General features: G+C 50.3%; 1 protein-coding gene across 3 annotated transcripts in view; it reads left to right on the forward strand.

The window, feature by feature from the left end:
- Positions 1 to 133: 133 nt before the first annotated feature.
- SAP30BP (SAP30 binding protein) overlaps positions 134 to 24723 on the forward strand; it is a 32586-nt gene continuing 7996 nt past the window's right edge. Inside the window, exons 1-5 of one of the 3 annotated variants that reach the window (XM_070392887.1) lie at positions 134 to 298; positions 1622 to 1731; positions 3897 to 3944; positions 7686 to 7772; positions 22136 to 22178. In XM_070392887.1, the coding sequence (XP_070248988.1) occupies positions 193 to 298; positions 1622 to 1731; positions 3897 to 3944; positions 7686 to 7772; positions 22136 to 22178 (394 nt within the window). In that variant the 5' untranslated portion in view covers positions 134 to 192. The remainder of the gene's footprint in view (positions 299 to 1621; positions 1732 to 3896; positions 3945 to 7685; positions 7773 to 22135; positions 22179 to 24723) is intronic. The other 2 variants (XM_070392885.1, XM_070392886.1) reach the window with 2 other exon arrangements.

Raw genomic sequence — 24723 nt, forward strand, 5'->3', positions numbered from 1 at the left:
CCGTCGCGCAATAATGACGTTACGTGAGCGCTGCGTGAGGGGCGGGGCCAGGCGCAGAAACAGCCGCCTTGATTGGTTTCCGGTTTGGAGCGGGCGCGGGGCCTTCTGGGACCCGGAAGAGGTCGCCTTTCGGTGCGGAAGTCGGCTCGCCGGAGTCAGCGCAGTGAGCCACCCCGCGGCTGTGGGAGTAAGATGGCGGGGAAGAAGAGCGTCCTGTCTTCCCTGGCCGTTTACGCGGAAGATTCCGAGCCCGAGTCGGACGGCGAGGCTGGAGTGGAGACGGCGGGCAGCGCGGCTGGTGAGGCCCGAGGGGGGAGGCGGGAGGGGGGAGGGGAGAAGCAGGTGTTCGCTCGGAACGCTGCTCAGTCCTTGCGGGAGGGAAAGCGGTGGGCATTGTGCGCCAGGTATCGGGCCCCCGAACCCCACAGCGCGATCCGAACACTCCGTGGTAAGAATGGGTCCTCTCCTTCCGCCGGTTCGATTATTCAGCTGAAACTGATTGAAAATCTCCGTGCCGGGCATCCCGCTAGGCAGAGGGATGGACAAAGGGTGGAGAGGGTCCAGGGCTGCTGAAACACTGCCTCTTCTCTCTGAGCGTGTTGGATGCGAGAGTGACGAGTAAAACGTAGGTGGAGGGTTTCTTTTTACTTTTATAACTTTTAACTAGTAATGTGCCTTAGATGCATCGCGGAGCTTTTAAAAACATTTATCTGGTCCTCGCCGCGCGATTCTGTAGACGTGGGGTAGGATCTGGGCTCGTGTGAGCTTTCCAAGGCCCCTCGTGATTCCATTATTTCGTGAGCTGTTAAGTCCCCTCGGTGATTTTGTTGCCCTGTCTCAGGTTGGGGATCGCGATGCTGGGAAGTGGGCACAGATTTACTTGGGAGCATAGAGAGACAGTGAGTTACTAATATAGCTGGGCCTTGGTGTCCTCATCCGGGAAGTGAGGGGGCTTGGACTAGGTCAGCTAGTCTCTGTTTTGTGTGGTCTTTGCCAGTCAGCGGGGGTCTCTGGTGGTTTCCCAGTAATTTGTATTGTTTGGAGAAGGGGGGTGTTGTTTGTTTGTTTTGTCTTGAATGTAGAAAAAGATTGTTTCTCAAGTGGGTACAATTGGGAACCCCTTGGTGTACCCCCTGTTCAAGGTCCTTTCCTAGGGGAGGACACACAGAAATGAGGATGACAGATCCTTGTCTTGTATGAGAAGATGAGTTCTCGGGAGCCTGTGATCCAAGGTAGACGTCAATGGAGGCTCTCAGACAGCAGGATCTAGGGCCTGAGGTCATTTAACATGAGACTCGGGTTCCTTTTTTACCTTAAGATAGAATTCTAGTCGCTCAGATCACCTACAGCAGCGGTTCTCAACCTGTGGGTCAGAACCCCTTTGGAGGTCGAACGACCCTTTCACAGGGGTCGCCTAAGACCATCCTGCATATCAGATATTTACATGACGATTCATAACAGTAGCAACATGACAGTTATGAAGTAGCAATGAAAATAATTTTATGATTGGGTCTCAGCACGAGGAACTGTATTTAAAGGGCCAGAATGTTGAGAACCACTGAAAGGCTTTCTTGCATCTCCCCCATCTATTCATTTTTATTTATTTTTTCCTCTGTTTAAGAGGAGAAAGGCGGATTGGTATCTGATGCTTATGGAGAGGACGATTTTTCTCGCCTCGGTGGTGATGAAGATGGCTATGAGGAAGAGGAGGAGGAGAACAGCAAACAATCGGTGAGTAACTCTGTTCCCAAATCCAGAGCCTCTCATAGCACCATCCACTTGTTAGAAACTTTCCGAACTGTTCCAGCAGCGTTCCATTTCACACCTAATTTCATCCCCTCTCCTCCCGCTCTGTTTGGTGTTAATTAAGGAAACTGGGTTGGATATTGGCAGTGCTGTTTGAAAATCAAATTGTTTTCACCTGGACCATTTTATATTTACCTTTGAATTTAATATTTGGGGGAAAGATAGTGAATTATTTTATTTGACCCAGATACCAGTGGGTGTTTTATGTTCGTTTTCCCTGTTTAGATCGTTTATTCCATTTGCAACAGTATAGTCATTCTAATTGGTGTGTCATTTATATCTACAGTCAGCTCTGTATTATTTTTAATCTTGGTTGGGGCTCATTCAAATCTATCCATTTATTCAAAAGACTAGGAAGGAAAATTATTATTATTGTGTGTGTATGATTAACTTCTTAACTTCTTTCTTGACATTTTACTTGGCACTTTTTATCACAGTGCCTGGTTCCTGATCACCAGTCTTGCCTGAAATTTAGTATGCGTGGCTAACAAAAGAGAACTTGTGTCTTAACCAGAAAGACTTTAGATACAATATCACATAAGCATCACGATCCAGAATTTAAAAGTTTGGGGGGAAAAAACAAGGACTCACCTGGTGCTTAGCACAAAAACATACAAAGTTGAATGTGGATATTTGACAACAGTTTAATTGAAACATTCAGTGTACTTTTATCGGGTGTTTGAAGACTCTGCTACCTGTTGAGATTTAAATGTTACCATTAAAAATGCTTTCCAGATTAAGCAAAACTGTACTTTATATTTTATGCTCTTTCAGAAGGTATTTTCATGCCTTTAGCCCCACCATCAATGCTAATAATTCAGAATGGACTGAAACTGGTTAGAAAAGCTTTGCAAGTTATGTTCTTCCCCTGACTTTTCTTACGTGCAAACATTCTGGCTATTTTCTTGTGTAAATCTGCATAGTGTGTTTTGAAGTGTTATTCCACATTTGCTTTGCTTAGGATTTTCATCATATTTAAGCTTTATTTCACATTTTAGTAAAATCCTCTCATCAGATCCCAATATAGACCTTCTAAAATGTGATTATCTTTGGCTGCGCCACATCTCTGACATTTGGCCTGATTGGATTCATTTTAAGGAGATTGCATTTAAAACCTTTGACTCGTTTTAAATGCCTTACAGGACAGTGAAATCTCAAACCCATCAGTATAGTTTATTCACACCTCTCAGGTGATGATTATGTTAACATCTGGACTGCTGTTTAATGTGGGGGTTAAAATGTAGCTCGATTGAAAAAACCAGTTTCAAACGACACTTAAGTTTTTCCTGGTGGTAAGTTAAAGGTTCCGTGCACTGGGGTGCTCTGGGCAGTGGCGCTGTCTGTGGCCTTCGTTAGCATTCAGTGGAATGGTGGGCCTGCTCGTGTGAGGCCAGCGCATGCTTTGGAGAATGGTGCTTTGTGTGGAGCAGGCCATTTGGATAAGGAACAAGGCTGGATAGAACGGTAAAGGCAGTTCTGGGGGAACTTGGCTGGAAACGGGGCATACTGCAGAGGCTGGGCACTGCTCTTTAGTCATGCCTTTCCCGAGTCACTCACCCTGGACATTTGACACCTGCCTTCCTAGTGTTCATGTTGGTGCAAACAAATGCTACTGGGTTGAACTGCCGGGGTACAGGTGTGTGGGGGTCACGGCACTCTGGCGGTGAATGGTGCCCTGGTAGGTCTGAGTCAGATTATTTGTGTATATGAAAAGCAAGGAAACAGCTTGTGTTTCTGGTTTTAAGTGATGGATGTTTCATTGGAAACAGTATGCCTTCATCCTGTGGGGCCTGGCCTTATTCTTTTCTGAAGCATCTTGTGGCCTTGCCTCCACTCTTCCGTTGGCGACTTTTCATCTCAGGCATTTTCATTCGTGTAGACAGTGGTTCTGCTGGAATATCTACTTTGAGCCACTGGTGTTCTTCCTCCCCCCAGAACATCTCCTCCTCCAGTTCTGGGTCATATGGTAGGGGAGGGGTCTTGGTGGGATGACCCAGGCTGAGTAAGTTTGCTGCAACCCCTAGTTGTGCATATGTGAACCCTCAGGCCCGCTCCTTTAAGCTTAATCCTCTAAATTCTTTGTCTTGTAGGAAGATGACGATTCAGAGACTGAAAAACCTGAGGCTGATGACCCAAAGGTACTTGGCGTTGGCTGTGGTGGGTGGCTGGATGCGAATAAGGCATTTTAACATTGTGGCTCAGTTCATATGTCCGGTCAAGGTCTGTCCCACTGACACACTGTGCAACCATGTGTAAACGTTCTGGGATGAAATCAGTTTCATGAAGAAACCTGGAGGCCACTCTGGAAGGAGTAAGTCCTGGAGCAGCCTGGACCTCTGGCCTTGTAGGTAGTGCCAGATCTCGACTAGAGAGCCTGGAGGCCTGGCTGAGTGCACAGCCTCCCTGTGCTCTGCGTCCAGGTGTGCTTTGTGGGTCACTGATCCCGCAGGGGGTTAGATTTGGGGATGTTTCCAGAATCAGGAAGCATGAAGGGCCGCCTTGTATACTCTGGGTTCTCTTCAGTTGTCTAGACATGAAGAAGGGCCTGAGAGGGTGAGACAGAATGAGGCCTCTCCCTGCTGTTGGGGATGCTGAGCCGATCATTGTTTCCCAGGCTTGTGCCCTTCCACTCGGGTAAACCATACAGAATGGTCTCTCCAAACAACATAGTTTCTTCTTATAGCTCCATCCAAGTAGCAGCTGAGAGGAATTATCACACTCCTTCACTATCGTGATAAAGGGGAAGAACCCCCACTTGTGTCGAGTAGGTTTGCCCTCTTGTGTGCTGAGCATCGGTACAAGTGTACCTGTCAGGGAAACATTCTTTAGGGAAAAACTCCCCCCCCCCCCCCCCCCACCTCCCAAAGAGAAAGGCTGATTCCATCACTCTGGGGCTGGGGAATAGGGACCAAATTTTGTGATTAAAAACCGCTTTAAACCAGCTGAGGCTGGCACACTCCCCCTCCAAGAGCATGCCCATCCCTTTCTTTCCCCGTAGGCCTGCATCTCCTAAGCTCTGAGGTCCCCACGAGACTTGCAACCAGGGGAGCAATGGGCAGTGTCACCTTGTCCCAGGCTAACCTGAATCTGTCTCCAAGGCCCCCTTTCCCCAGAGCAGCCCCGCCTGGGCTCTCCTGTTGCGGCTTCTATCCTCAGCCCCTCCTTGCTTCCCTGTCTCTGGCTTTAATAAATGCACTCTCAAATACAAAAGCAAAAAACAAAAGCCCAGCTGAGGCCTTTAAGGTGACTTAGTGGAATTTAGGAAAATTATACCCAATTAGGATCTAAAGTAGCATATTTGAAAATACAGCATCAAATACTTCCACATTTGAACTGATTGTGTGATTGGATAGGACTGTGTGCAGGCACTGACGTCAACCCACGAAAGGCTGGGGATGATGCAGAGAAGAAAACACTTTACCAAGAAGCGTTAGCATCAGCATGCAGGAGAAAAAATGCATCCTAGCGACAGCAGATGCAGGCTCCTGTCTGTGCTGGGGAGGAGCCCAGGCCTGCTGTCAAACATTACTGGCAAGAGGGCAGGCTGTGGCCTGGAAGGAAGGTACAGCTCCCTTGGGCTGGCAGAATGAGAGTGGCCAGTAGCATTAGTATTTGGCTTCTGTCTTAGTGTTTGGGGTGTGTGGGCCCTTGGGCTCCCTAAGAGGGACAGGAATTGTTTCTTTATGCACAGTCCCTGGCAGGAGTCTTCTGTGCCCAATTTCCGTAGGGCCCTGACTTCCTCTCCAGCTTGCCATCAGCTCTTCCCGAGGGGGCCTCCACTCAAACCTCTCTCACCCCTCCCTCTGTTCTGGAACTTTCCTGGCACATTTAAGCTTTATTTCAATTGATATTTAACAATATTTTTGTATGCTAAACCTTTATTTTCAAACTAGAGGCCCAATGCACAAAATTCATGCAAGGGGCTCGGCCCTCGCAGCCTCAGCTTTGTCCGGAAGGTCGTCCAGCTGTCCACTCTAATTAGCATATTACGCTTTTATTATTATAGATGCTTCTGCCTTAAGTATGTGAAGTTTCTAACAATAGGATGTCATTTATTTTGCTAACAAATGGATTCATGTCACATTTGTCTTTTCCACTAGATGGCACTCCTTCCTACTTTGGCTTTTAAAGATCTGCTCTTGATTTTTTGCTGTAGCAGCTCTCTCAGAACATTTTGGCTCCTTTACACAATTAAAAATTAGGATCCCTTTACACAATTAAAAATTAGGATCCCATAGAGCTTTTCTTCATTTTGGCTTTGTCTGTTGACAATTTCTGAGCAGTTAAAACCGAGGAAAATGTTAACTATTTATTTTAAAATAGCAAACCTATTACATATTAACATAAATAACATTCTTATGAAAAATTACTATTTCCAAAATTTAAAAAAAGTTAATACAAAGGGAGGCATCGTTTTACCATTTTACAAGTTTCCTTGGTGTCTAAAATCTAGCTTAGTAGAAAGCTAGGTCTCATAACTGCTGCATTCAGCCTGTTGCAGTATGTTTAGGTTGAGGTATTTGAAGAACTGTCTTCACACATTCAGGTCGTTTGAAAGAGAAGTATTTTAATAGGTACTCGGGCACTTGTGGATTCTCTCCTCTGATGCTTTATCAAAGCTCAGCAAGCGGTAATTTTCTAAAGGTTAGTTGGCTGCCATGTGGAACGTGAAGGCTTAGCAATGAACTTTTGTACTCTGCTGCGTTAAGACCACGGCCTCTCTTGCACTTGGAACGGCCCTTTCCCCAGGCACGGTACCACATCATTGGACTTGCGATTTGGAAAATGGTTCACTAGCGATTTGGAAAATAGTTCACTGAGTTACGCAGATCTCCTCGATGCTGACACATTTGCTTCTATAGTGGCCCCCAGAATCGTATTTGACAGGACATTACTGACCTCAGCAGACAGGCCATTAAGTGTTGGGGAGCTGGCTTGCTCACAGCGGGGAGTACACATTTCCCCAGATTCTAGCTTTTGCTGGAGAGCTGGAATGTTATCGTTGCCAATAAATACTCTCAGTTTTCTTTGACGTGACAGGCTTTGTTTTTGAGGAAATGTCGGCCCAACTCCCGCATCGGAGTGACCACAGTTTGTCAGTCATTCTTTCAGGTAAAATGGTGCTCTGTGAAGAAAGCCGCTAGGTCAGCTTGGAACCCAGATAACCACATGGGTGCTTTTTCCTCGATGTCCAAGTTTATGCACACCTCTCGTCATCATACAAAATGCTAAAAAAAACTACTCAAGCGTCAAGGACATTCAGAAGTGAAATTGGCTTTTTTTTTTTTTTTTTAAACTGAGTATGACTCCTGCTAGAATTTGGTGCTGCTGCCTTGATTTGTTCTAAAGGGCCAACACGTTGACCCACCATTGCGCCTGTAAGTGTCAGCACGGTGAAACAGGTAAATGTCTTCATGTTATGAAAATAATTTTGACCTTGCAGACCTCCAGGGGTCCACAGATCAACTTAGAGAATCACTGTTCTTCACAAACAAAGGTCTTGGGTGGGTGACATTAAATAACAGTGACAACTCAGTCATTGCTCTGCATGTGTCCACAAAGCGGCTGTTATCCTGAGGGGGCCTTGAGCTGCCGGGGGGCAGCAGGGCCCCCAGAGGAAGAGGAAACCGCCCAGGTGGTGGGGAGAAGTTAAAGCCCTGGGGTTAGAGACCTGGTTTGAATTCCAGCTATCCTTGGGGAAGTCCCCTCACCTCAGTGTTTCTCATCTGGAAAATGGGCATCATGATAAAATCTGCCTCGTTTGTCTTATGAGACTTAACTAAGAAAATGTAAATAAATACTTAGCTCCATAGTGTCTGGCATGTCTGTGTTCAGTAGTGTTAGGTACAACGACCAGTACTCCTCTGCTCCCTCCCCAGGTGGTCACTCGTGTCGTTGAGGCGTTTTTTGGAATATTGAATTCCGCCTTTAAACTGGAGTACACTCAGAGGAGAGAAAGCTTCAAGGTGAGGGGACTTAAAACCACATCATGTGAGGAAAAGTGAAGGAGCTGGGAGGGGGAGACGGGGGAAGAGCTGGTACTCTGCTGTTTGGAGGTCCGGTAAGGGAAGGGAGGCGGCGGCCACATGAAGCAAAGCCTAGAATTACACGGCAGACGTTCGCTGTCATCTGACGGTGAACTGGCTGTTCTCTCTGGCCAGAAGTGGGCCGAGCTGCTTCTGGAGGTAGTGAGCTCCCTGTTCCTGGACCTCTTTCAGACAAGGTTGAAGAAACCACTTGTCCACTGTGTCCTAAAAGAAATGTGTGGGCTGGGGTTGGACCAAACCCCAGATGGTTTCCTGGGGAAAGACTTGGGCGTTGTGGACGAGCAAAGTTGAGTGTTCCCTGACTTCATTCTTCCCACTCTGGTGTTTGGGGTTACCGAGTGCAAAGCGCCATATTTGGGGGTTTGAGTAAGAAATGACAACTCCAGACCACCTCTGGGGAGCCTTTGGTCCTGATCCATCGGCCTGGGGTGTCAGGGATGCTGGGGCAGCTCTGGGCTTCCTGAGTTGGCCCTGGACTAGAGAAATGGAGGCTGGAGGAGGTGGCCGAGCGTTCCACGGAAGCAGAATGCTTGGGCACCGGGCTGTCATGTGTCTTCTCTCACTTCAGTGTTCTGGCCTTACCTCTTCAGTAAGCAGCCGACTCAGATGTTCTGATTACTGAACAGAAGGTGGCGCTGCTGTCCCAGGAAAAGTCAGACAAGACAAGGAAGCCTGGTCCAGCTCCTCACTTCAGGGGCAGGGTGCCTGCTGGCTTAAGTGTTTCCTGCATCTGTTTGCCCTTGGCACACCAGCTTCCCTTTTCACACTCTCCTTTGTCCGGGCTTTACCTCGGTTGCCCTGGAACATTTTCCCTTGTTTATTTTTCTCCCCTGCGCACAATTCCTGTGGATGAAGGTATTTCCACTCACTCACTGCCCCTGACACACCCTTCCTTTGAAAACAAGCCCGGGCATCAATGGCCTGGCTCAGGAGAGCTGGAGCGGCCTGTCCAGCTACCTGGGAGGCCGGCCTCGCTGTGTGGGGCAGGCTCACGGCTCCCCGAGGTGCTGTGTCCGGGCTGCGACCCAGGGAAAGAATCTCCTGGCCTAAGGAGCTAACATCTGTCAAAACAAAACTGTCTCGGGTCAAGGAGGTGGCACATGGTGGGAGAACAATTGTTCCAGCATTTTCTAAAAGGCATGTATAATCCCAGTTAAAAGAAAACATTTAAGAAGTTCTTTGGGCCCAAAAGTCATGCAGAAATGTGGAGTTCAGAGCTTGGAGCCAGTCTCGTGAACTTGGAGTCGGAAGGCTTGGGTCAAGTGTGGGTGTGGTCCCCCTGCAGCTGTGGACCACAGGCCCAGGACGTAACCTGCGCTCGCTGTCTGTGAAGCCAGGGCTCTGGTCCCCCTTGGCCAGGTGGCCATGACAACAGCACGGGAAGATGTGTGTGAACGTGCTTTGGACAGTTTGGCCTCAGGTATCTGCTATGGGTTTGAGACAATGGGGCCATGTGTATTCAGATTTAGGAAACTTAAAACTCAGTTGTTAGCATTGCTTAGCCTTTCGACCAAAGTGAACCTAATCTCCCGCCCTCATCCTGCGGCTCAGAAGTTGCCACATTTCTCGGTTCCCGGCACCCTCGGGGATTTTGCACAGAACTCCTAGGCCAAAAAGTCCCTAACAATTCCGTTCCGATAATTGGCTCCAGCAGTCGGCATTACTGTCCACACAACTCAGCAGCCGCTTGAAAAAAATAATACACACACTTGTGCAGAATCTGACAGATGCTGAGTAGTGCTCTGTTTCCCTTGACATTGTTAAATGTCACTGCACTTTTGTGAGTTTGCTGCGGCACCCTGGGGTGCCTTGGTGGGCAGTTTGGGAACTGTATTGGTAGTTTGCTTTAGAGTTCTGTAGTGGCGGAGCTTGTAGAGTTCGTACCCTGCCCTGCAGGCCTGGCCAGCCAGGGGATGGGCCTCTGCCTCAGCGCCTGTACATACCTGAATTTCCCCTAAGGTCCGGTGCCTCGGTTACCATGTTATTAGTGGACTCACAGTCTAGATCAGGGGTGGGCAAACTTTTTGACTCGAGGGCCACAATGCGTTCTTAAACTGGACCGGAGGGCCGGAACAAAAGCATGGATGGAGTGTTTGTGTGAACTAATATAAATTCAAAGTAAACATCATTACATAAAGGGTACGGTCTTTTTTTTTTTTTTTTTTTTTTTTTTAGTTTTATTCATTTCAAGCGGGCCGTAGTTTGCCCACGGCTGGTCTAGATGAAGGATTTGTATTGGGCAGAACTGACCCAGCATTATTGCTGGTCTTTTAAAGTATCAGAACCAAAGATCTGGAACCTGAAAACTGCCCGACGAGCTTGTCTCCCAGGAGTTTGCTGTTGATGTACTGGTTTTCGGAAGAGCTTTCAGGAGCCTGCCAGCAGTTGCGACATGTCAGGTGAAATCTTACATCTTGTTGACCGTGTCAGGAAAGAGGCTGCAGACACGTGCCAGCTTCTTCGGGGTCACTGAGCAGTGTGGGCTGCGTGCGCTTTTGCTGAACTGCAGGACCCGAAAGCAGAAAGGGAGACGCTGAGGCTTTAAACACTCAGCTCAGGGTTCTGTTCAGCCAGAGGGACGCTTTGGGGGGGCACGTGGCATGGAAGCCGAATCCCTTTCCAGCCTTTGAAAGTGGCTGTGTGCCTCTGCGTGGGGGGCCCTCAGTCGTGGGCTGTTTTACTGAGAGCTATTGTCCAGGATGTGACAGCAGAGGTCTGTCCGAACTCACATTTGGACTTTTCCTTAGGGGCTTTGACTTGGAAAGGGTTATATGGCTCTTTTCCTGGTGGTTATCCTCTGGGGTTTGGTTTTGTTTGTTAAATACCCGTGATGGAAGAACGGTCCTCTCCTCTATTGGGGAAGGTCCTCTTCGCCCGAGCGTGCAGCTTCGGGAGAGACGCAGGGAGCGGTGAGGGAGGGAGGGGACCCCGCCCAGCCGGCCAGAGCAGCCAAGTCAACCCCAGTGATCAGCGGGGTGACAGATGTCCCAGTCAGATCACCCTCACCTCCCAGGCTGTTTTTATATCGTGCGTATTTTATTGTCAAATGATTCTTACAGCAAGATTGACTATTTTACGAAAGAAAGAAATCTCCTAATTCCATATCCTAGCAGTGCAGTCATATGTTCTCCCATCCTTCTGATGCCCGTAGAGCAGCGGTTCTCAACCTATGGGTCGAACAACCCTTTCACAGGGGTCGCCTAAGACCATCGGAAAACACATATATAATTACATACTGTTTTTGTGATTAATCACTATGCTTTAATTATGTGCAATTTGTAACAGTGAAATTGGGGGTCACCACAACATGAGGAACTGTATTAAAGGGTCACAGCATTAGGAAGGTTGAGAACCACTGCCATATAGCAAGTGTGTATTTTCTATCCAGTTTTGTTTCCATTTGTATTTTAAACCTCTTCAGTGTGACTACAGTCTGGGTAATTGTAACATAATGACACGAATGAACAATTGAAAACTAAACACTTAAGAATTATGTGATATGTGAGGTATATCTCAATAAAACTGCCAAGAAAAATTATTTTAATTTTTTAAACACTTCCATAGGGGGAAGTGTTTAAAAGATTAAGTTGCAATCTACCACCTTTTGTTCTAAGACTGATACCAATCATTAGCAACACAATCCCCACATCCACTTCTGTCCTCCTGTTTTCAGCCAGCTTGGATACAGTCCAGAATTACACACTAGAGTAGCAATGAGTACGCTGTGGTGGCTGTTATTGACCAGAATGCTGTGCGGCCAGTGTCTTTCCAATGAGATTCTCATAGACAGGACACGTGCCCTGCTCTTGACATGGGTCAGAAGAAATAACGCCTTTAAAACTTGAGTTCTCATTGGAAGTCCCCGTGCTGGTTCTCCCGGTGAGGGAGAAGGGCTTAGAAGTTGGGGTTGGGCAGCATTTTTTCTGTACACCCCCAGGAAGTCTCGAAGCTTAGGACAAGGGTGACTGTTTATACGAATAAGTCTTGTGGGCCAGCCCTTCCATTCAGGTCAACTCAGACATTACTCATTGGGGCATCATAGAATCTTGAGCTGTTTCGCCTGGTCCTTAGAGTGAAAAGGTAATAAATTTGGCCCTGGCCTGTGTGGCTCAGTTGGTTGTGCGTCATCCTGTGCACTGAAGGGTTGACGGTTCACCTCCTGGTCAGGGTAGATGCCCGGATTGTGGGCTGGTCCCCAGGAGGGGGTATGCAGGAGACAGCTGATTGAGGTTTCCGTCTCACATCAATGTTTCTCTCTCTCCCTCTCCCTTCCTCTCTCTCTAAAAATCAATTTAAAAAGCTGTTTTTTAAAAAGGTAATAAATTTGGCCGATTTCCCCTTAAGTTGAGGGTTGAACCCCTGCTTTGCTCTGTGGCCAGCTGTGGCATCTTCCTGAAGACCTTTTCCCTCCTCGGTCTGTGATGTTGGCTTCCCCAACGGTTGAACTAAGGCAGTGATGGCGAACCTATGACATGTGTGTCAGAGGTGACACACGAACTCATTTTTTTGGTTGATTTTTCTTTGTTAAATGGCATTTAAATATATAAAATAAATATCAAAAATATAAGTCTTTGTTTTACTATGGTTGCAAAGATAAAAAAATTTCTATATGTGACACGGCACCAGAGTTAAGTTAGGGTTTTTGAAAATGCTGACACACCGAGCTCAAAAGGTTCGCCATCACTGAACTAAGGGCTTCGTAGAAACTGTTATTCTTTGCAGCCTCCTGGCCCAGAGGGAGGAGGTGAGAAGTCGGAAGGTGGTATCCCTGGGCTTGGGAGTCCGACAGACCCGGGTCTGGGTTTTGGCGTGGTCCTTGACTGCTTCGTTGCACTTTGCCTCGGTTTCTTACTCATCTGTAAAATGGACATAATGATGCCTGCCTCCTGGAGTTTCAGTGCTGGTTATTAAAAACTTACAGGGTGACTCACCCAGGCCCGGAAAGGGAAATGGCCCTTGACCTTGCTGGATTGGTAGCCATCCAATCTGAACTTCTCGCTGGAAGTTGCCATGTGGCCTTTGAACTTTAGAGGCTAATGCCAAGCCTGCTTAGCCTCTGGCATTTCCTTTCTCTCACCCAAGCGAATGGCCTTCTTTAGACTCACCTGTAACAAGGCCAGGGTTGCCCTTGCAGAAGTGGGTGCCATGACATTTCCGTGCTGGGAGAACATACCCACCCAGGCTGGGCTCTGCTGGGGTGTCTGGGTGGTGACCTGAGCTGAGCAGCCCACAGGACAGAGGTGGGGCCACTGTGGGAGTCGTTCTTTTGTTGTTCAGGCTGAAGAAATCCAAGCGAGCTCCTTTGTCTGCCGTCTCCCAAAGGAAGCCTGGCGACATCTTAAGCCGAGCACTGCTGGCAGACACCTCGTCATTGCTGGACGCTGTCACATGCAGAGGGGACGAATGACCATTATTCTCCCTCTGACCCCCCCCCACCCCCCCACCCCTGGCTCCCTCGCAGCCAGCAGGGCCTTCTTGACCGCACTTGCTCCAGGTCAGCTGGAGCTCAGATTCCCAAAAGCCCCACCCGCTCCCGCATGGGCTGGTCCTGCAGCCAGAAGGAGCCGCTGCCTGCCCCGTCTGCCCGCCCCGTCTGCCCGCCCCCTCGCCCTGCAAGCCCCAGCACAGTTCCTTCCCTGTGGGCCCAGATGCCACAGATGACTAACCGAGGTGTGGCTGCCCCTCCTTCCCCAGTTGGGATTTATCTTTTTGGAATGATGTGATGCAGAAAGCAAGCTGTCTGTCCTTAGGGAATCCTGCTCTTCCCTCTTTGTTCTGTGTTTTTCATTTTTTGTTTTGTTTTGGAATATTTTTACTTTCATTTATTTTTACTTTTTTATAGATATCATTAATTTATAGGTACTTTTTATGATTGCTACTCAGATGAGATCATGATGATTTAAAAAGGAACAAAGCAGAATATTATTTGATTCCCAAGTTATTAGGTGGGCAGCCCCCTCTCAGAAATGGAGTTATTACTTGAAAATGATAAGTGGATTGGTTGTCTGAAACTTGGAATATATTTTCTAATATAAACAACACCCTTTAAAAAAAGATTAGATGCCCTGGCCAGTGTGGCTCAGTTGGTTGAGCGTCATTCCATGCACCAGAAGGCCACCGGTTCATTTCTCGGGCAGGTCACATGGCCAGGTTGTGGGTTCAGTCCCCAGTCAGGGTCCGTACGGGAGGCAGCCAATGTTTCTCTCTTACATTGATGTCTCTCTCTCTCTCTCTCTCTCTCTCTCTCTCTAAGAAATCAATAAAGCCCTGGCCGGTTTGGCTCAGTGGATAGAGCACCAGCCTGCGGACTAAAGAGTTTTAGGTTAGATTCTAGCCAAGGGCACATGCCCAGGTTGCAGGCTCAATCCCCAGTAGGGGGCGTGCAGGAAGCAGCCAATCAATGATTCTCATCGTTGACGTTTCTATCTTTCCCTCTCCCTTCATCTCTGAAATCAATAAAAACATATTTTTTTAAAAACCAATAAAAACATTTTTTTAAAAGTAGATAGCAAAGGGCATTCAATCCATACTTATTTTTACCCTTGACACAGCTGAGATGTGTCGTACTTGCAGTAAACATTATTAATAAAATAGTACTAAATAAAATGGACAATGAAATTTGAAAACAGAAATCCTCTTAAGATCTAAATTTATCAGCAGACATGGAATGGGTCTTAAAAAACGTAGGTTCTGGCCTGGCCAGTGTGGCTCAGTGGTTGAGCGTCATCCCATGCACCAAGAGATCACCTGTTAGATTCCCCATCAGAGCACATGCCTGAGGCAACAAATCGATGTCTCTCTCTCCCTCTCCCCCTTGCTCTCCTAAAAAAAAAAAAAATCAATTACAAAAAGGTAGGTTCCTAAAGAACAGTGTTCCTTCTTAAAGAACATTCACACAAATGGTACCATACCTCAACCAAAACAAAACTAAATGTCACCCATAATGCAGTAAGATGCAAGTATGTGCAGGAAGGATACACACAAAGTTAACTTTGAAAAGGCTAATGGGATCCTTGAGGCACACGGGTGCTGCATCTATAGCTGTAATAACTGATTACAGAAGAAAAGGGGGAGTGGAAGGAGGCTAGAGCAGGAAGAGAAGAAGAGGAGAGAAAGAGATGAAACATTTTTAAATGCTTACATTTAATGTTAATACTTTCAGTACAGAATTTGCAATGCGATATAGTTAATTATACAGATCACAGGAGAATGAGAGGATTTCTTTGAGAAGTATTCATAGTATTCTGTAGACTGTTGGTCTGGTATCGCACTTGGAAGTCGGGTAGCAAAGTCTCCCCTTTGGAAATGCTCCGACCAGAGCTTTGCGTTTACTTTGAATTCTGGCTGGTTCCCTGGGGTCCGCGCTGTGCTGGGCAGATTGTTCAGATAGAGAAAGAGGCTGTTTCCTCCCACCTCCCTGCCTTTTCTTGGGCTACAGGGCCGGTTCCAGAGCGGGCTTCATTTGTCTTGGCAGGCACCTAGTTAACCCTTTCCGGTAGACACCTCCTCTGCTGGGGAGCTGAGCCTTCCCGTCAGGACCCTGGGATTGAAGGCTGTTCATTGAATCCAAAGTGGCCCCACCAACTTCCGCCCATTTTTCTGATAAATTGAGTGTTTCCATCCCAGGCAGGCAGCAGGCCATGGCAGTGGCCCGTCCTGGCCAACAGGATACAACTGAAGGAAATGCGCTGGTGACGGGCTTTCTCCGGAGCTCTTCTGTGCATGGGGGGGAGACACCCACGCGGCGTCTGCCATGGGGGCTGTCCCCACAGAGCTGGTCTTGGTGACTTCCTCGGAGCCTCGGGATTACTGACAGCTCTCCATCCTGTCTGTCAGGCTACAGTCATTTTGTTCTGGAGCTTGGAGGTAAAGGTTCCAGAATTTCTGCTTTTCTTTATGTATATATACAAGTTATTGATTTCAGAGAGGAAGAGAGAAAGAGATAGAAACACCAGTGATGAGAGAATCATCCATTGGCTGCCTCCTGCACACTCCCCCACTGGGAATCCAACCCACAGCGTGGGCACATGCCCTGACCGGGAATCACGCTGATCTCCCTGGTTCATAGGTCAATGCTCAACCACTGAGCCACACCGGCCAGGCCAATTTCTGCTTTCTTGGCAACATGAAGTGACTCACATCTCCGAAAACTGTCTTCACTGTCATTTTGATGCCTTTCCAGGCCCATCAGTGGCTTCTGAAGCAGCAGTATTGTGCCCACAACTTCACAGGTTATTGTGAGAATTACTTGAGATCTTTCATTGACATGCTTAGCATCATGCCTGCAATTATTCCCCTAGGTTGAGTTTTGTTTATGTTACATCCCCAGTGTTTGGCCATTGCCTGATCCATAATAAATGCTCAATAATTGTTTGTGGAGTAGATAAATGAATTAACTGTATAATAATTCTGTCTTGTTGTTTTAGGATTGGGAGTAGCAGGCTCTGTAAGATTTCTTCAGTTCAGTGTCGGTACCTCTCCCTTCCTTCTGCCCGTCCCATATCAGCCTTTATTGCCAGTATAGCCCCTTTTATTAGTTCTCGTCTGCTGCCTCCCTTTCTGATATTGAGTCCACACTGTGAGAGGAGCAATGGACTTGAACAGTTTGGAGTCTGGGGAGGTCAAAGTTCTGCTCTGTAGCTGAAGCTGGCTATGAAATCCTAAACTAGCCTGGCCAGTGTGGCTCAGTGGTCGAGCATTGACCTACAAACCAGGAAGTCACAGATTCCCAGTCAGGGCACATGCCCAGGATTCAGGCTCAATCCCTAGTAGAAGTCGTGCAGGAGGCAGTTAGTTGATCAGTGATTTTCTCTCATCATTGACGTTTCTATCTCCTTTTCCCTTCACCTCCAAAATCAATAAAAAAGATAATTTAAAAGTAAAAAGAACCCCTAAACCGGACTGAAGAAAATCTGACCATTGGCTGGCTAGAATGGAGAGTGCTGTGTGTATGTGTTTGAGTGTGTGCGCCTTTGGCGGGGCGGGGATGGGTCAGTGTTCGAGCACCTGCTATGGGCAGGGCACTGACTGCAGGTGCTGGGGACACCATGGTAATAAAGACAGTGAGTGCAGGGTGGGGCAGTGTCCTCATTGGCTGGGTCGGGTGGGGTAAAAGAAGGCTTCCTCGAACCGAGTTCTGAAGCCTGATTGGGCTTATTAAGAGGAGGCGGGAGGGGAGATGTTCCAGGAAGCAGGCTTTGCTGGGCCACAGGGAGGATCAAGGACCGGTTTGGTTCAGTGGATACAGCGCCGGCCTGCTGACTGGAGGGTCCCAGGTTCGGTTCCGGTCAAGGGCATGTACCTCGGTTGCGGGCACATCCCCAGTGGGGGGTGTGCAGGAGGCAACTGATTGATGTTTCTCTCTTATCGATGTTTCTGACTCTCTATCCCTCTCCCTTCCTCTCAGTAAAAAATCAATTAAAAAATATACATTTTTTTAAAAGGATGGTTTATAAGTAGCTGCTCTGCTCCTGAAGTGCGGTATTCTTGGGACTTTCTTGGGCAGCCCCAGGGCTGACTGAGCACATGAGGTTTGGAAGGCATTGTTTACTAATCTCCCTCTCCAGCTGCCGCCTACTTGGGAGGCGCTGATGACATCATCCAACAGAAGAACTTGCGGCTGTGGCATTCTGAGCGCTTTCTCTGTGCCTCAGGCTCCCAAGGCTGAGGAGCTAGTCTTAGCAGAACCCAGTGGAGCTGCCGGAGGCTGTGGCTTTGTCTGAGTTGGACCCTGGACTTCTGAGTGTGCTTGTGGGCAGTTCCAGGAAGAACTGGTGACTCATTGGCTGCAGATAACCCTCCCTCCCTCTGCTGGTCCTTCCCCGCGAGCCCATCCTGGAGTCCATCCTCGCAGCTCGTGGGGCAGGCAGCCTGGCCGCTTCACGGGTTGTGTCGTTTCCACCCCGTCCTCTGCTTTAGCCTCGGTGGTCGCTGGACTTTCGTATTCTCTGCAGGGCAACCAAGTCCAGGTTCTGTCATTCCTGAACATGAGGCCCCTGCTGGAATCATTGCGTTCTTACAAGTCTCAGACACGATTGATTGAGAACCAGAGTCTAGCAGGTTCGAATCCCTGCTCTCCAGGGACGGACGGCCTGCCTCGCAGCCTCCAGCCTGTGGGCTCCGGCTCAGGGGAAGCCTGGGGAGGCTGGCGGGCGGACAGACTAGGGGTCTGCCTCCGAGTTTGGTTTCTCCAGCGGTTCAGTGCTCTCGCTCCTCGTCCCTCTTGGCTTCTCAGGAAGCTGTGGGCTTGGTTTTGTTTTCCTGGTGTCTGGGTTGGACTTGAACTGCAGCTGAGGCTGTTTACCTGGTCTTTCTCCAGGAGCTGCGAGGTGAGGTGCTTTGTTTCCACCTTCCTCGTGAACTGGGAAAGCCCTGGGTCTGAGGGCGTGGCTCCGTGTCCAGGTCTGTCCAGGTCTCGGCCCATCCCCCCCGCTGACACAGACACTCGTTGTGATAGGTCTCCAGACGGCGTTCAGACTTTGACCAGCTGCCGGCTCTCCCCGCAGGCCAGAGAGGTGCACTCATCCAGCCCAGGCGGGTGTCCCTGCCGTACAAGTCAGGACAGGTGGCCCCGTGCATTGCGAAACCCTGCCTTGGGGAAGAGGAAGAGAAGGAACAGTGGTTTCTGGTTGCCCTTGACTTGTACCCCTCGCTGTCCCCTTCCTGCCTGTGTGAGGGCACAGAGAGAATCGCCCGGCTGCAGCTTTGGTCAGACCGGTTTCTTGAACCACCGACAGTTGGACAGCGGGAACCTTTTGTCTGTCATTTTAAACACTTTGTGAAATGTTTGTTCTGACACCGAGGCTGGCTTCCAAGAGCGCTCTCGTGGGCGCTTGGTTCTTCTTTTGTACTGAATTCCTGGTCCGTGACTAGGCCGTGACTGGGAAGAGGCTGTCTCTCCGAGTCTTCGTCTTGCGTGTGCACACCCTCACCCCACCCCCAAGTCCCGTCCTCCCCGGAGGCTGCTTTTGTTGGATGAAACTGACCTCAGAGGCCAGTGGTGCGTAAATGGTTCTAATGCGCATATTTTGGGTATTGGACACCTGTCCTCACTGGTCTCACCAGACACTGTGACTCCTTCCTCATTGCTCGAAGGCCTGGACCCAGCTCCCAGCTCCCAGCTCCCAGCTCCCAGCTCCCAGCTCCCAGCTCCCAGCTCGGGGGAAGATTGCGTGCTGATGGGGCTGCAGGCCCCTGGCTGTGGGGCATAATCAAGCTTTTTCCTCGTGCTCAGGGCAGGGTGCGGGGTTAAGCAGCATTTGGGTCCAAAAGAACTTGGGTTGCTGGTGTCCTTGTTCAGGGACACGTTGGTACAGTGACACGTGCCAGGAGCTCACCACCCAGCGTGTTCGTGTCAGAGGGGGAAGAATTACCTTCTGAAACAGGACAAGGTGTGGCCACCAGGGGCACGGGTTCCCATTGCTTGACTCCTAGGGCCTTAGAAGTCCCACGGGTGCCTGTGACACACACGGTGAATCCGCACAACCAGAGATTCCAAGTCTTTTCCAGAGACTGTTGTGCAGGATTGTGGCTTCTCACCTGTGGAGGCTCATTTACACGTTTGGCCGACAGAGTTCTCTTAAGGCAGGATAGTCTTCTCGCACTTGGCATTGGGTCCACGCCCACTGGTGGGTCCTTTGCTTGGAGTGACCGTGGAGCTGGATCCCACTGCGGAGAAGTTGGGGTGGGACTTGTTCCTGGGGACATTGGGTTGTGATTAAGAGTACATGTGACTCGGTACACTCAGGGCACGCATCGTGTGTGTGTGTGTGTGTGTGTGTGTGCGCGCGCGCGCGCGCGCGTGCGCGCGTGCGCACATGAACATTTTGTGAGGGTAAAAACAAAGACTAGACTAGACTAGTTGGCAAATTGAAACCAGCTGTTTTTATTTTGTGGGAGTAGAATGATTGATTTGGGGGGATGAGGAGCCAAGCCACAACAGGAAAGACGAAGCCACCTCAGCTCAGCCAGGCAAGCACCTTGTGAAATGCAGGGTTCCCAGCCCTCCGCCTCCCTGTTGCTCAGAATCGCAGACCTACAAAAAGCCACAGGGAGGCTCAGGACCTTGCACCTGCCCAGGGAGCCTCCAGAGTAGATCCCCTTTGAAGAGACACGCTTGTTTGGGGACTGACTTCCTGTGTCTCTGGAGCAGACACCTAGAATCCCAACGTGGACAGCTTGCCTCCTTCCTGGCTCTGCATCTGGGGCTTTGGAAAGAGCCCCGGGCGGCCTTTGAATGGTTAGTGGGTCAGTACTCCCTGCGACCAGCCAGCTGCCCAGGGGAAGAGGTAGGATGCACCCAACTGATGTTCCCACAATTAGCCCCCGAAGGCTGTCCCTGCAGGGAAATTTAAGGGCCTTTCCCCCGTTTGTTACTGTCATGCTCTCTAGCATTTGTTGCCCCAGGGTCCCTGCCACAAAGGGGTTGTTGTGGAGCAGCTGGTTGATGACCAGCCTGGATTTGGCATGGCAGTCCTCCAGGCGCACCTCCGACCCGCTCGGTCCCAGCACAGGCCGGCTTCCTCTGTGCCCACCTGGTTGGCAGGGGTGAGAGGTAGAGAAACAGGTTGCTAAGCAGCCTGGCCTGGACATGGTGCCGGTCCAGTGAACAGCCACAGTGTTGGGGGGGGGGGGGGGGGTTGGGCCTGTCCCACAATCAGTAGGGACTTTGGGGGAAGGGGCTGAGGTCTTCTCTGGCCTTAGCGTGGACCATGGCGTGGGAGGTGAGGTGGCCTTCCCGCACCCCCCTTTCTGACACGGGATCTGGGTGTAAGGTTTCCTCGTGAGTGGCGTGCAGAGCTCTGCAGCTGTTTCCACGTACCAGCCTTGCCAGAGCCCTTCCTCTCTGAGCTCCCTCACCGACCAGAGCGAAAGCAAATGGGGTCCAGCAACTTCCTGGGAGCCCAGCTTCTGCCACTTTAGCGTGTGGTGGCTCTTTCGCCCCCTGATCTGTGTTCAAGGGGCTAAGTTTCCCCAGAAATGGAGAGATGCGGGGTCCTGGTGATGTACATTTGGGACAGCGCAAGCAAGGGAAGGCCTCCCTCCCCCGGGCCGGGCCTGTGAGGAGGCTGGGCCCTTCCTTCTCCAGGTAGACCCAGGTGAGGCGAAGCCTTTACTCGGCGGGAAATGCACAGCAAGGCCAGGAGAAGGTCTGCTCGGAAACCTGTGCTCTTAGGGTTCTGCACACGCCTAGAACAAAGGACCGTGGAAGTAGGTGTGGGGCAGTAGTGTGCAGTAAGGATCAGGGAGAGCTTTTCTTTAGAGCAGGGGTCCTCAAACTTTTTAAACAGGGGGCCAGTTCACTGTCCCTCAGACCGTTGGAGGGCCGGACTATAGTTTAAAAAAAAACTATGAACAAATTCCTATGCACACTGCACATATCTTATTTTGAAGTAAAAAAACAAAACGGGCTAACCGGTTTGGCTCAGTGGATGGAGCATCGGCCTGCAGACTGAAGGGTCCCAGGTTCGATTCCGGTCAAGGGCATGTACCTTGGTTGCGGGCACATCCCCAGTAGGGAGTGTGCAGGAGGCAGCTGATCGATGTTTCTAACTCTCTATCCCTCTCCCTTCCTCTCTGTAAAAAAATCAATAAAAAATATTTTAAAAAAACAAACAAAAAACGGGAACAAATACAATATTTGTATTTGCATGTGGCCCACGGACTGTAGTTTGAGGACCCCTGCTTTAGAGGGAATGTAAAGCCGACGGGAGAGAGCCAACAGGTGAGCAGGGGAGAGCCAGGAGAAGCACCCCTGTGGTTCGGTCGCTGGTCAAAGGCTGCTCCGTGCCTGCTCCTCTCTGGGTTCCATGGGCTGCCCCCTGTGATGAAATCTCCCCTTTTTTTGCTTAAACTAAAAGTTAGAAAGATCTCTTTGGAGTAGATAGTCTTTTGTGTTTAGTGTTGGTATTTCATGTTATAAAGTAGCCCCCTCTTGCTTCCTCAGTACCAGGTTGGGGCGGCGGTGTCCTGGGGTAACTGGCCAGGGGACGGCATCGGGAGGGTCCTGGTGTGCGGGTGACACTGGCTGGCGTTTGTTCTCCATGGTGATGGTATTGGTGCCTGCTGGAGGCTGTGAGGAGAGACTGACGGAGCATCACAGCTGCTCTGATGAAGGAAGAAGGGGGGTCAGGGATCCCCAAAACCCCTCCCCCCCGAGCATCGCTCGCTCTTAGATGCCTTCACCTTTGTTCCTTCCTCGATTATCCTGAGTGGTCTCTGCATAAAGCAGCCGGGGATCAGGAGCCAGGCTTACCGCCCTGTGTTTCTGTTTGTCTTTGCAGGATAACCCAGAAGTAGAAAAGCGGGATCCGCAGGAATTAGTTGGTAAGTTCCCAGGGAGCCTCGGGACGTATTTCTGAGCCTTGCTGGGGCCTGCGGGCATGGCTCCTCTGCTGTGATCCTCGTCTCCCCTCCTCTCTCTCAGGGCCTTTGGCATTTCCTACGATGTCCGATGTCCGGGTAAGACACCCACAAACAATTCTTCTTTGGAAATCATAGTCATGTGATTTCACTGGCTCCAGCAGTGCTGTAGGGGGGACTCAGGGCCCCATGGAGCCCGGAGCTCATTCCCCTTTTGCCCTGGACCCGTCCTCCATCCCTGTACCCCCTTCTCGCCCTCTGCTGGCATATTCATGTGCTCAAGGAGCAGACACGTGGCCTCTGCTGGCACTTGGCTCTGTCCCCGGGGGAGAGCATGCCTCACAGTCCTGGAGTCCAGGATCCTTTGTGACTTGAGGGCAGGGCAGTTACATTTCTGGAAAATGGCATCGAGGTCTGTTAAACCCCAGCCTCCTCATCCTCTTAGAAGCCCCTCAACTCCTTCAGCGTGGCCTGGACTTTGCAGCTGCTCTTCCCAAAGTCGGCAAACCTCACCGAGGGGTTGACGCTGCTCCCTGTGGCAGCCCCTTCCTGCCTGCTGACGCTTCACAAAGCAGGGTGCCTGCTCCTCAGCTGCTGGCCCCCCTCCCCAGGCGGCCTGGGGAGCCCAGGGCTCAACCTGCAAACACTGCTTCCGGCCGCGCCTCCACCTGTCCTTTCCCTGGACAGGGTCCCTGCACCGGGGGTGGGAGGTGAGGATCCATTCTGGTTTTCTACTGAAAGAACTGAAAATTATTCCCGTTGGTCTTCTGAGGAAGGATTGGGTAGGAACGTGACCGCTCTGAGTGGCCCTTTATTCCTGAATTCTCTGATGGAGTGTGCGTCCTTCAAATCCTGTGAAAGTCAGACCTTTCCTAAGACCTTAGGGTTTGCTCTTTAGAAAATGGCCTCCCCAAGTGGGTGGTCCCTGGTGAGGACAGACTGGAGCCCCTCCCTGCCCCCCATTGTCTTGGCTGTTTACTACCAAGAAACGGGGGTGGGGGGTCAGAGAGCAGCCCACCCAGGAGCCCGCGGCCACATTGTCCTCCGGTCCCACTGGCAGTGCTCACGCCTGGCAGGCGGCGGAGTGTGTGTGGGCATCAGCCATGTCTGCTCCAACGTCCACGACCAACTTTCACTTTTTCTCTCCTGCCACTTTTAGAAAATAGCTGCGGTATTGAGGTGTGACTTGCCCGGAGTCAGAGTCACCGGTTTAAGGTGTGCCGTCCGGTGCGTTCTGACAGGGGATGCAGCGGTGAGCCCACCGCAGACGTACAGAACATCTCACTGACCCCAGAACGTCCCCCGGCCCCTCCCTCGGCCCAGCCAGGCAGAGACCTCTCTTCACCGTGGTTTCCCTCGTTCAGAAGGTCACACAAGTCAGGGTTTCTCAGCCTCGGCACTGCCGGCATTTGGGGGCTGGATAGCTCTCTGCTGTGGGGGCCTGGCCTGTGCCTCGGACAGTGTGTTAGCATCACTGGTCATGGACCAGATGGCGATAGCACTGCCCTCCTCCCGGCCCACCTGTGACAGTTAGAGATGTTTCTAGACGTCGCAGAGCGTCCCTTCTTGTTTTTGTTTGTTTTCATCATTTTGTTGTCCGCACCGTGTCTGTAATCCATTCACCTGCAGAGGACACAGCTCTTTGGCCTCATTGTTTGGTCGCCGTTACCCGTTATCACTGAGGAGGCACAGCTGAACACAGCGCCTGTGCCCCACTCCTTTCATCCGTTCTCTGGATGGAGGGCTCGGGTTGCTCCCCTGGTGTGAAAGCATTTCATCTGTGTAGGCAGCCCCAGGTTTAATGGAGCAAATGACAGCAGAGGAGCTGACCTGTTGGTCTTTCCAGCTGCTTGAGCACGCGCTCTCCATCCCCTCCAGGTGCCCGCCGATGCCCACGGGCATGCCTGGCACCGTGGCGCCTGGGTGGTGTTCTTCATGACACTTGTGAGCTAGTGCCTCCTGCCACAGCCCCACAGTACCCGCCAGGCATCCTTTCCTCCCTCGTTACTAAGCCAGCTGACTGGCTGCTCCTGCTGGATTGGCACCTGGCGGCTATGGTGCTGTCGCTGTTTCATGACTTGGGTGTGCACGGGGGTGAATCACACCGAGGGCAGGCTTCTCAGATCCTGGGTGTGGCTGTCGACAGACCTGGGAGCAGCTAGACATGGCTGCCGCTCCCCACCCCACCCCCCCACCCCCGGTGCTGGGCACGTTTCTCAATGTGTCTCCAGGGGAAATGGAGGCTCTGGCTACGCAAACAGCCAATAGGTGGGTTTGATGTCTTCTTTTGATTCACCCTGGGACTTAGGAATGAATCGCTAAAAGGTTGCTCCTGAAATCGAAGTGATAACCTTTTATCTCGTTTCCTGAACGTATCCCTTCATTTGCCAGCTACTTCCTAGGAATTCTCTTGTTCTAACCCAGCATCTCAGAAGGGGCTCTCCCTGCCCCTGACATACTGTGTACCATTTGAGCCCGAGTGTGGTTGGGTTGCTGTGGCAACACTGTC

Source organism: Myotis yumanensis, unplaced genomic scaffold (genome assembly GCF_028538775.1).
Source record: "Myotis yumanensis isolate MYYU_CA2020_CCGP unplaced genomic scaffold, mMyoYum1.0.hap1 SCAF_16, whole genome shotgun sequence".
NCBI classification, from domain to species: domain Eukaryota; kingdom Metazoa; phylum Chordata; class Mammalia; order Chiroptera; family Vespertilionidae; genus Myotis; species Myotis yumanensis.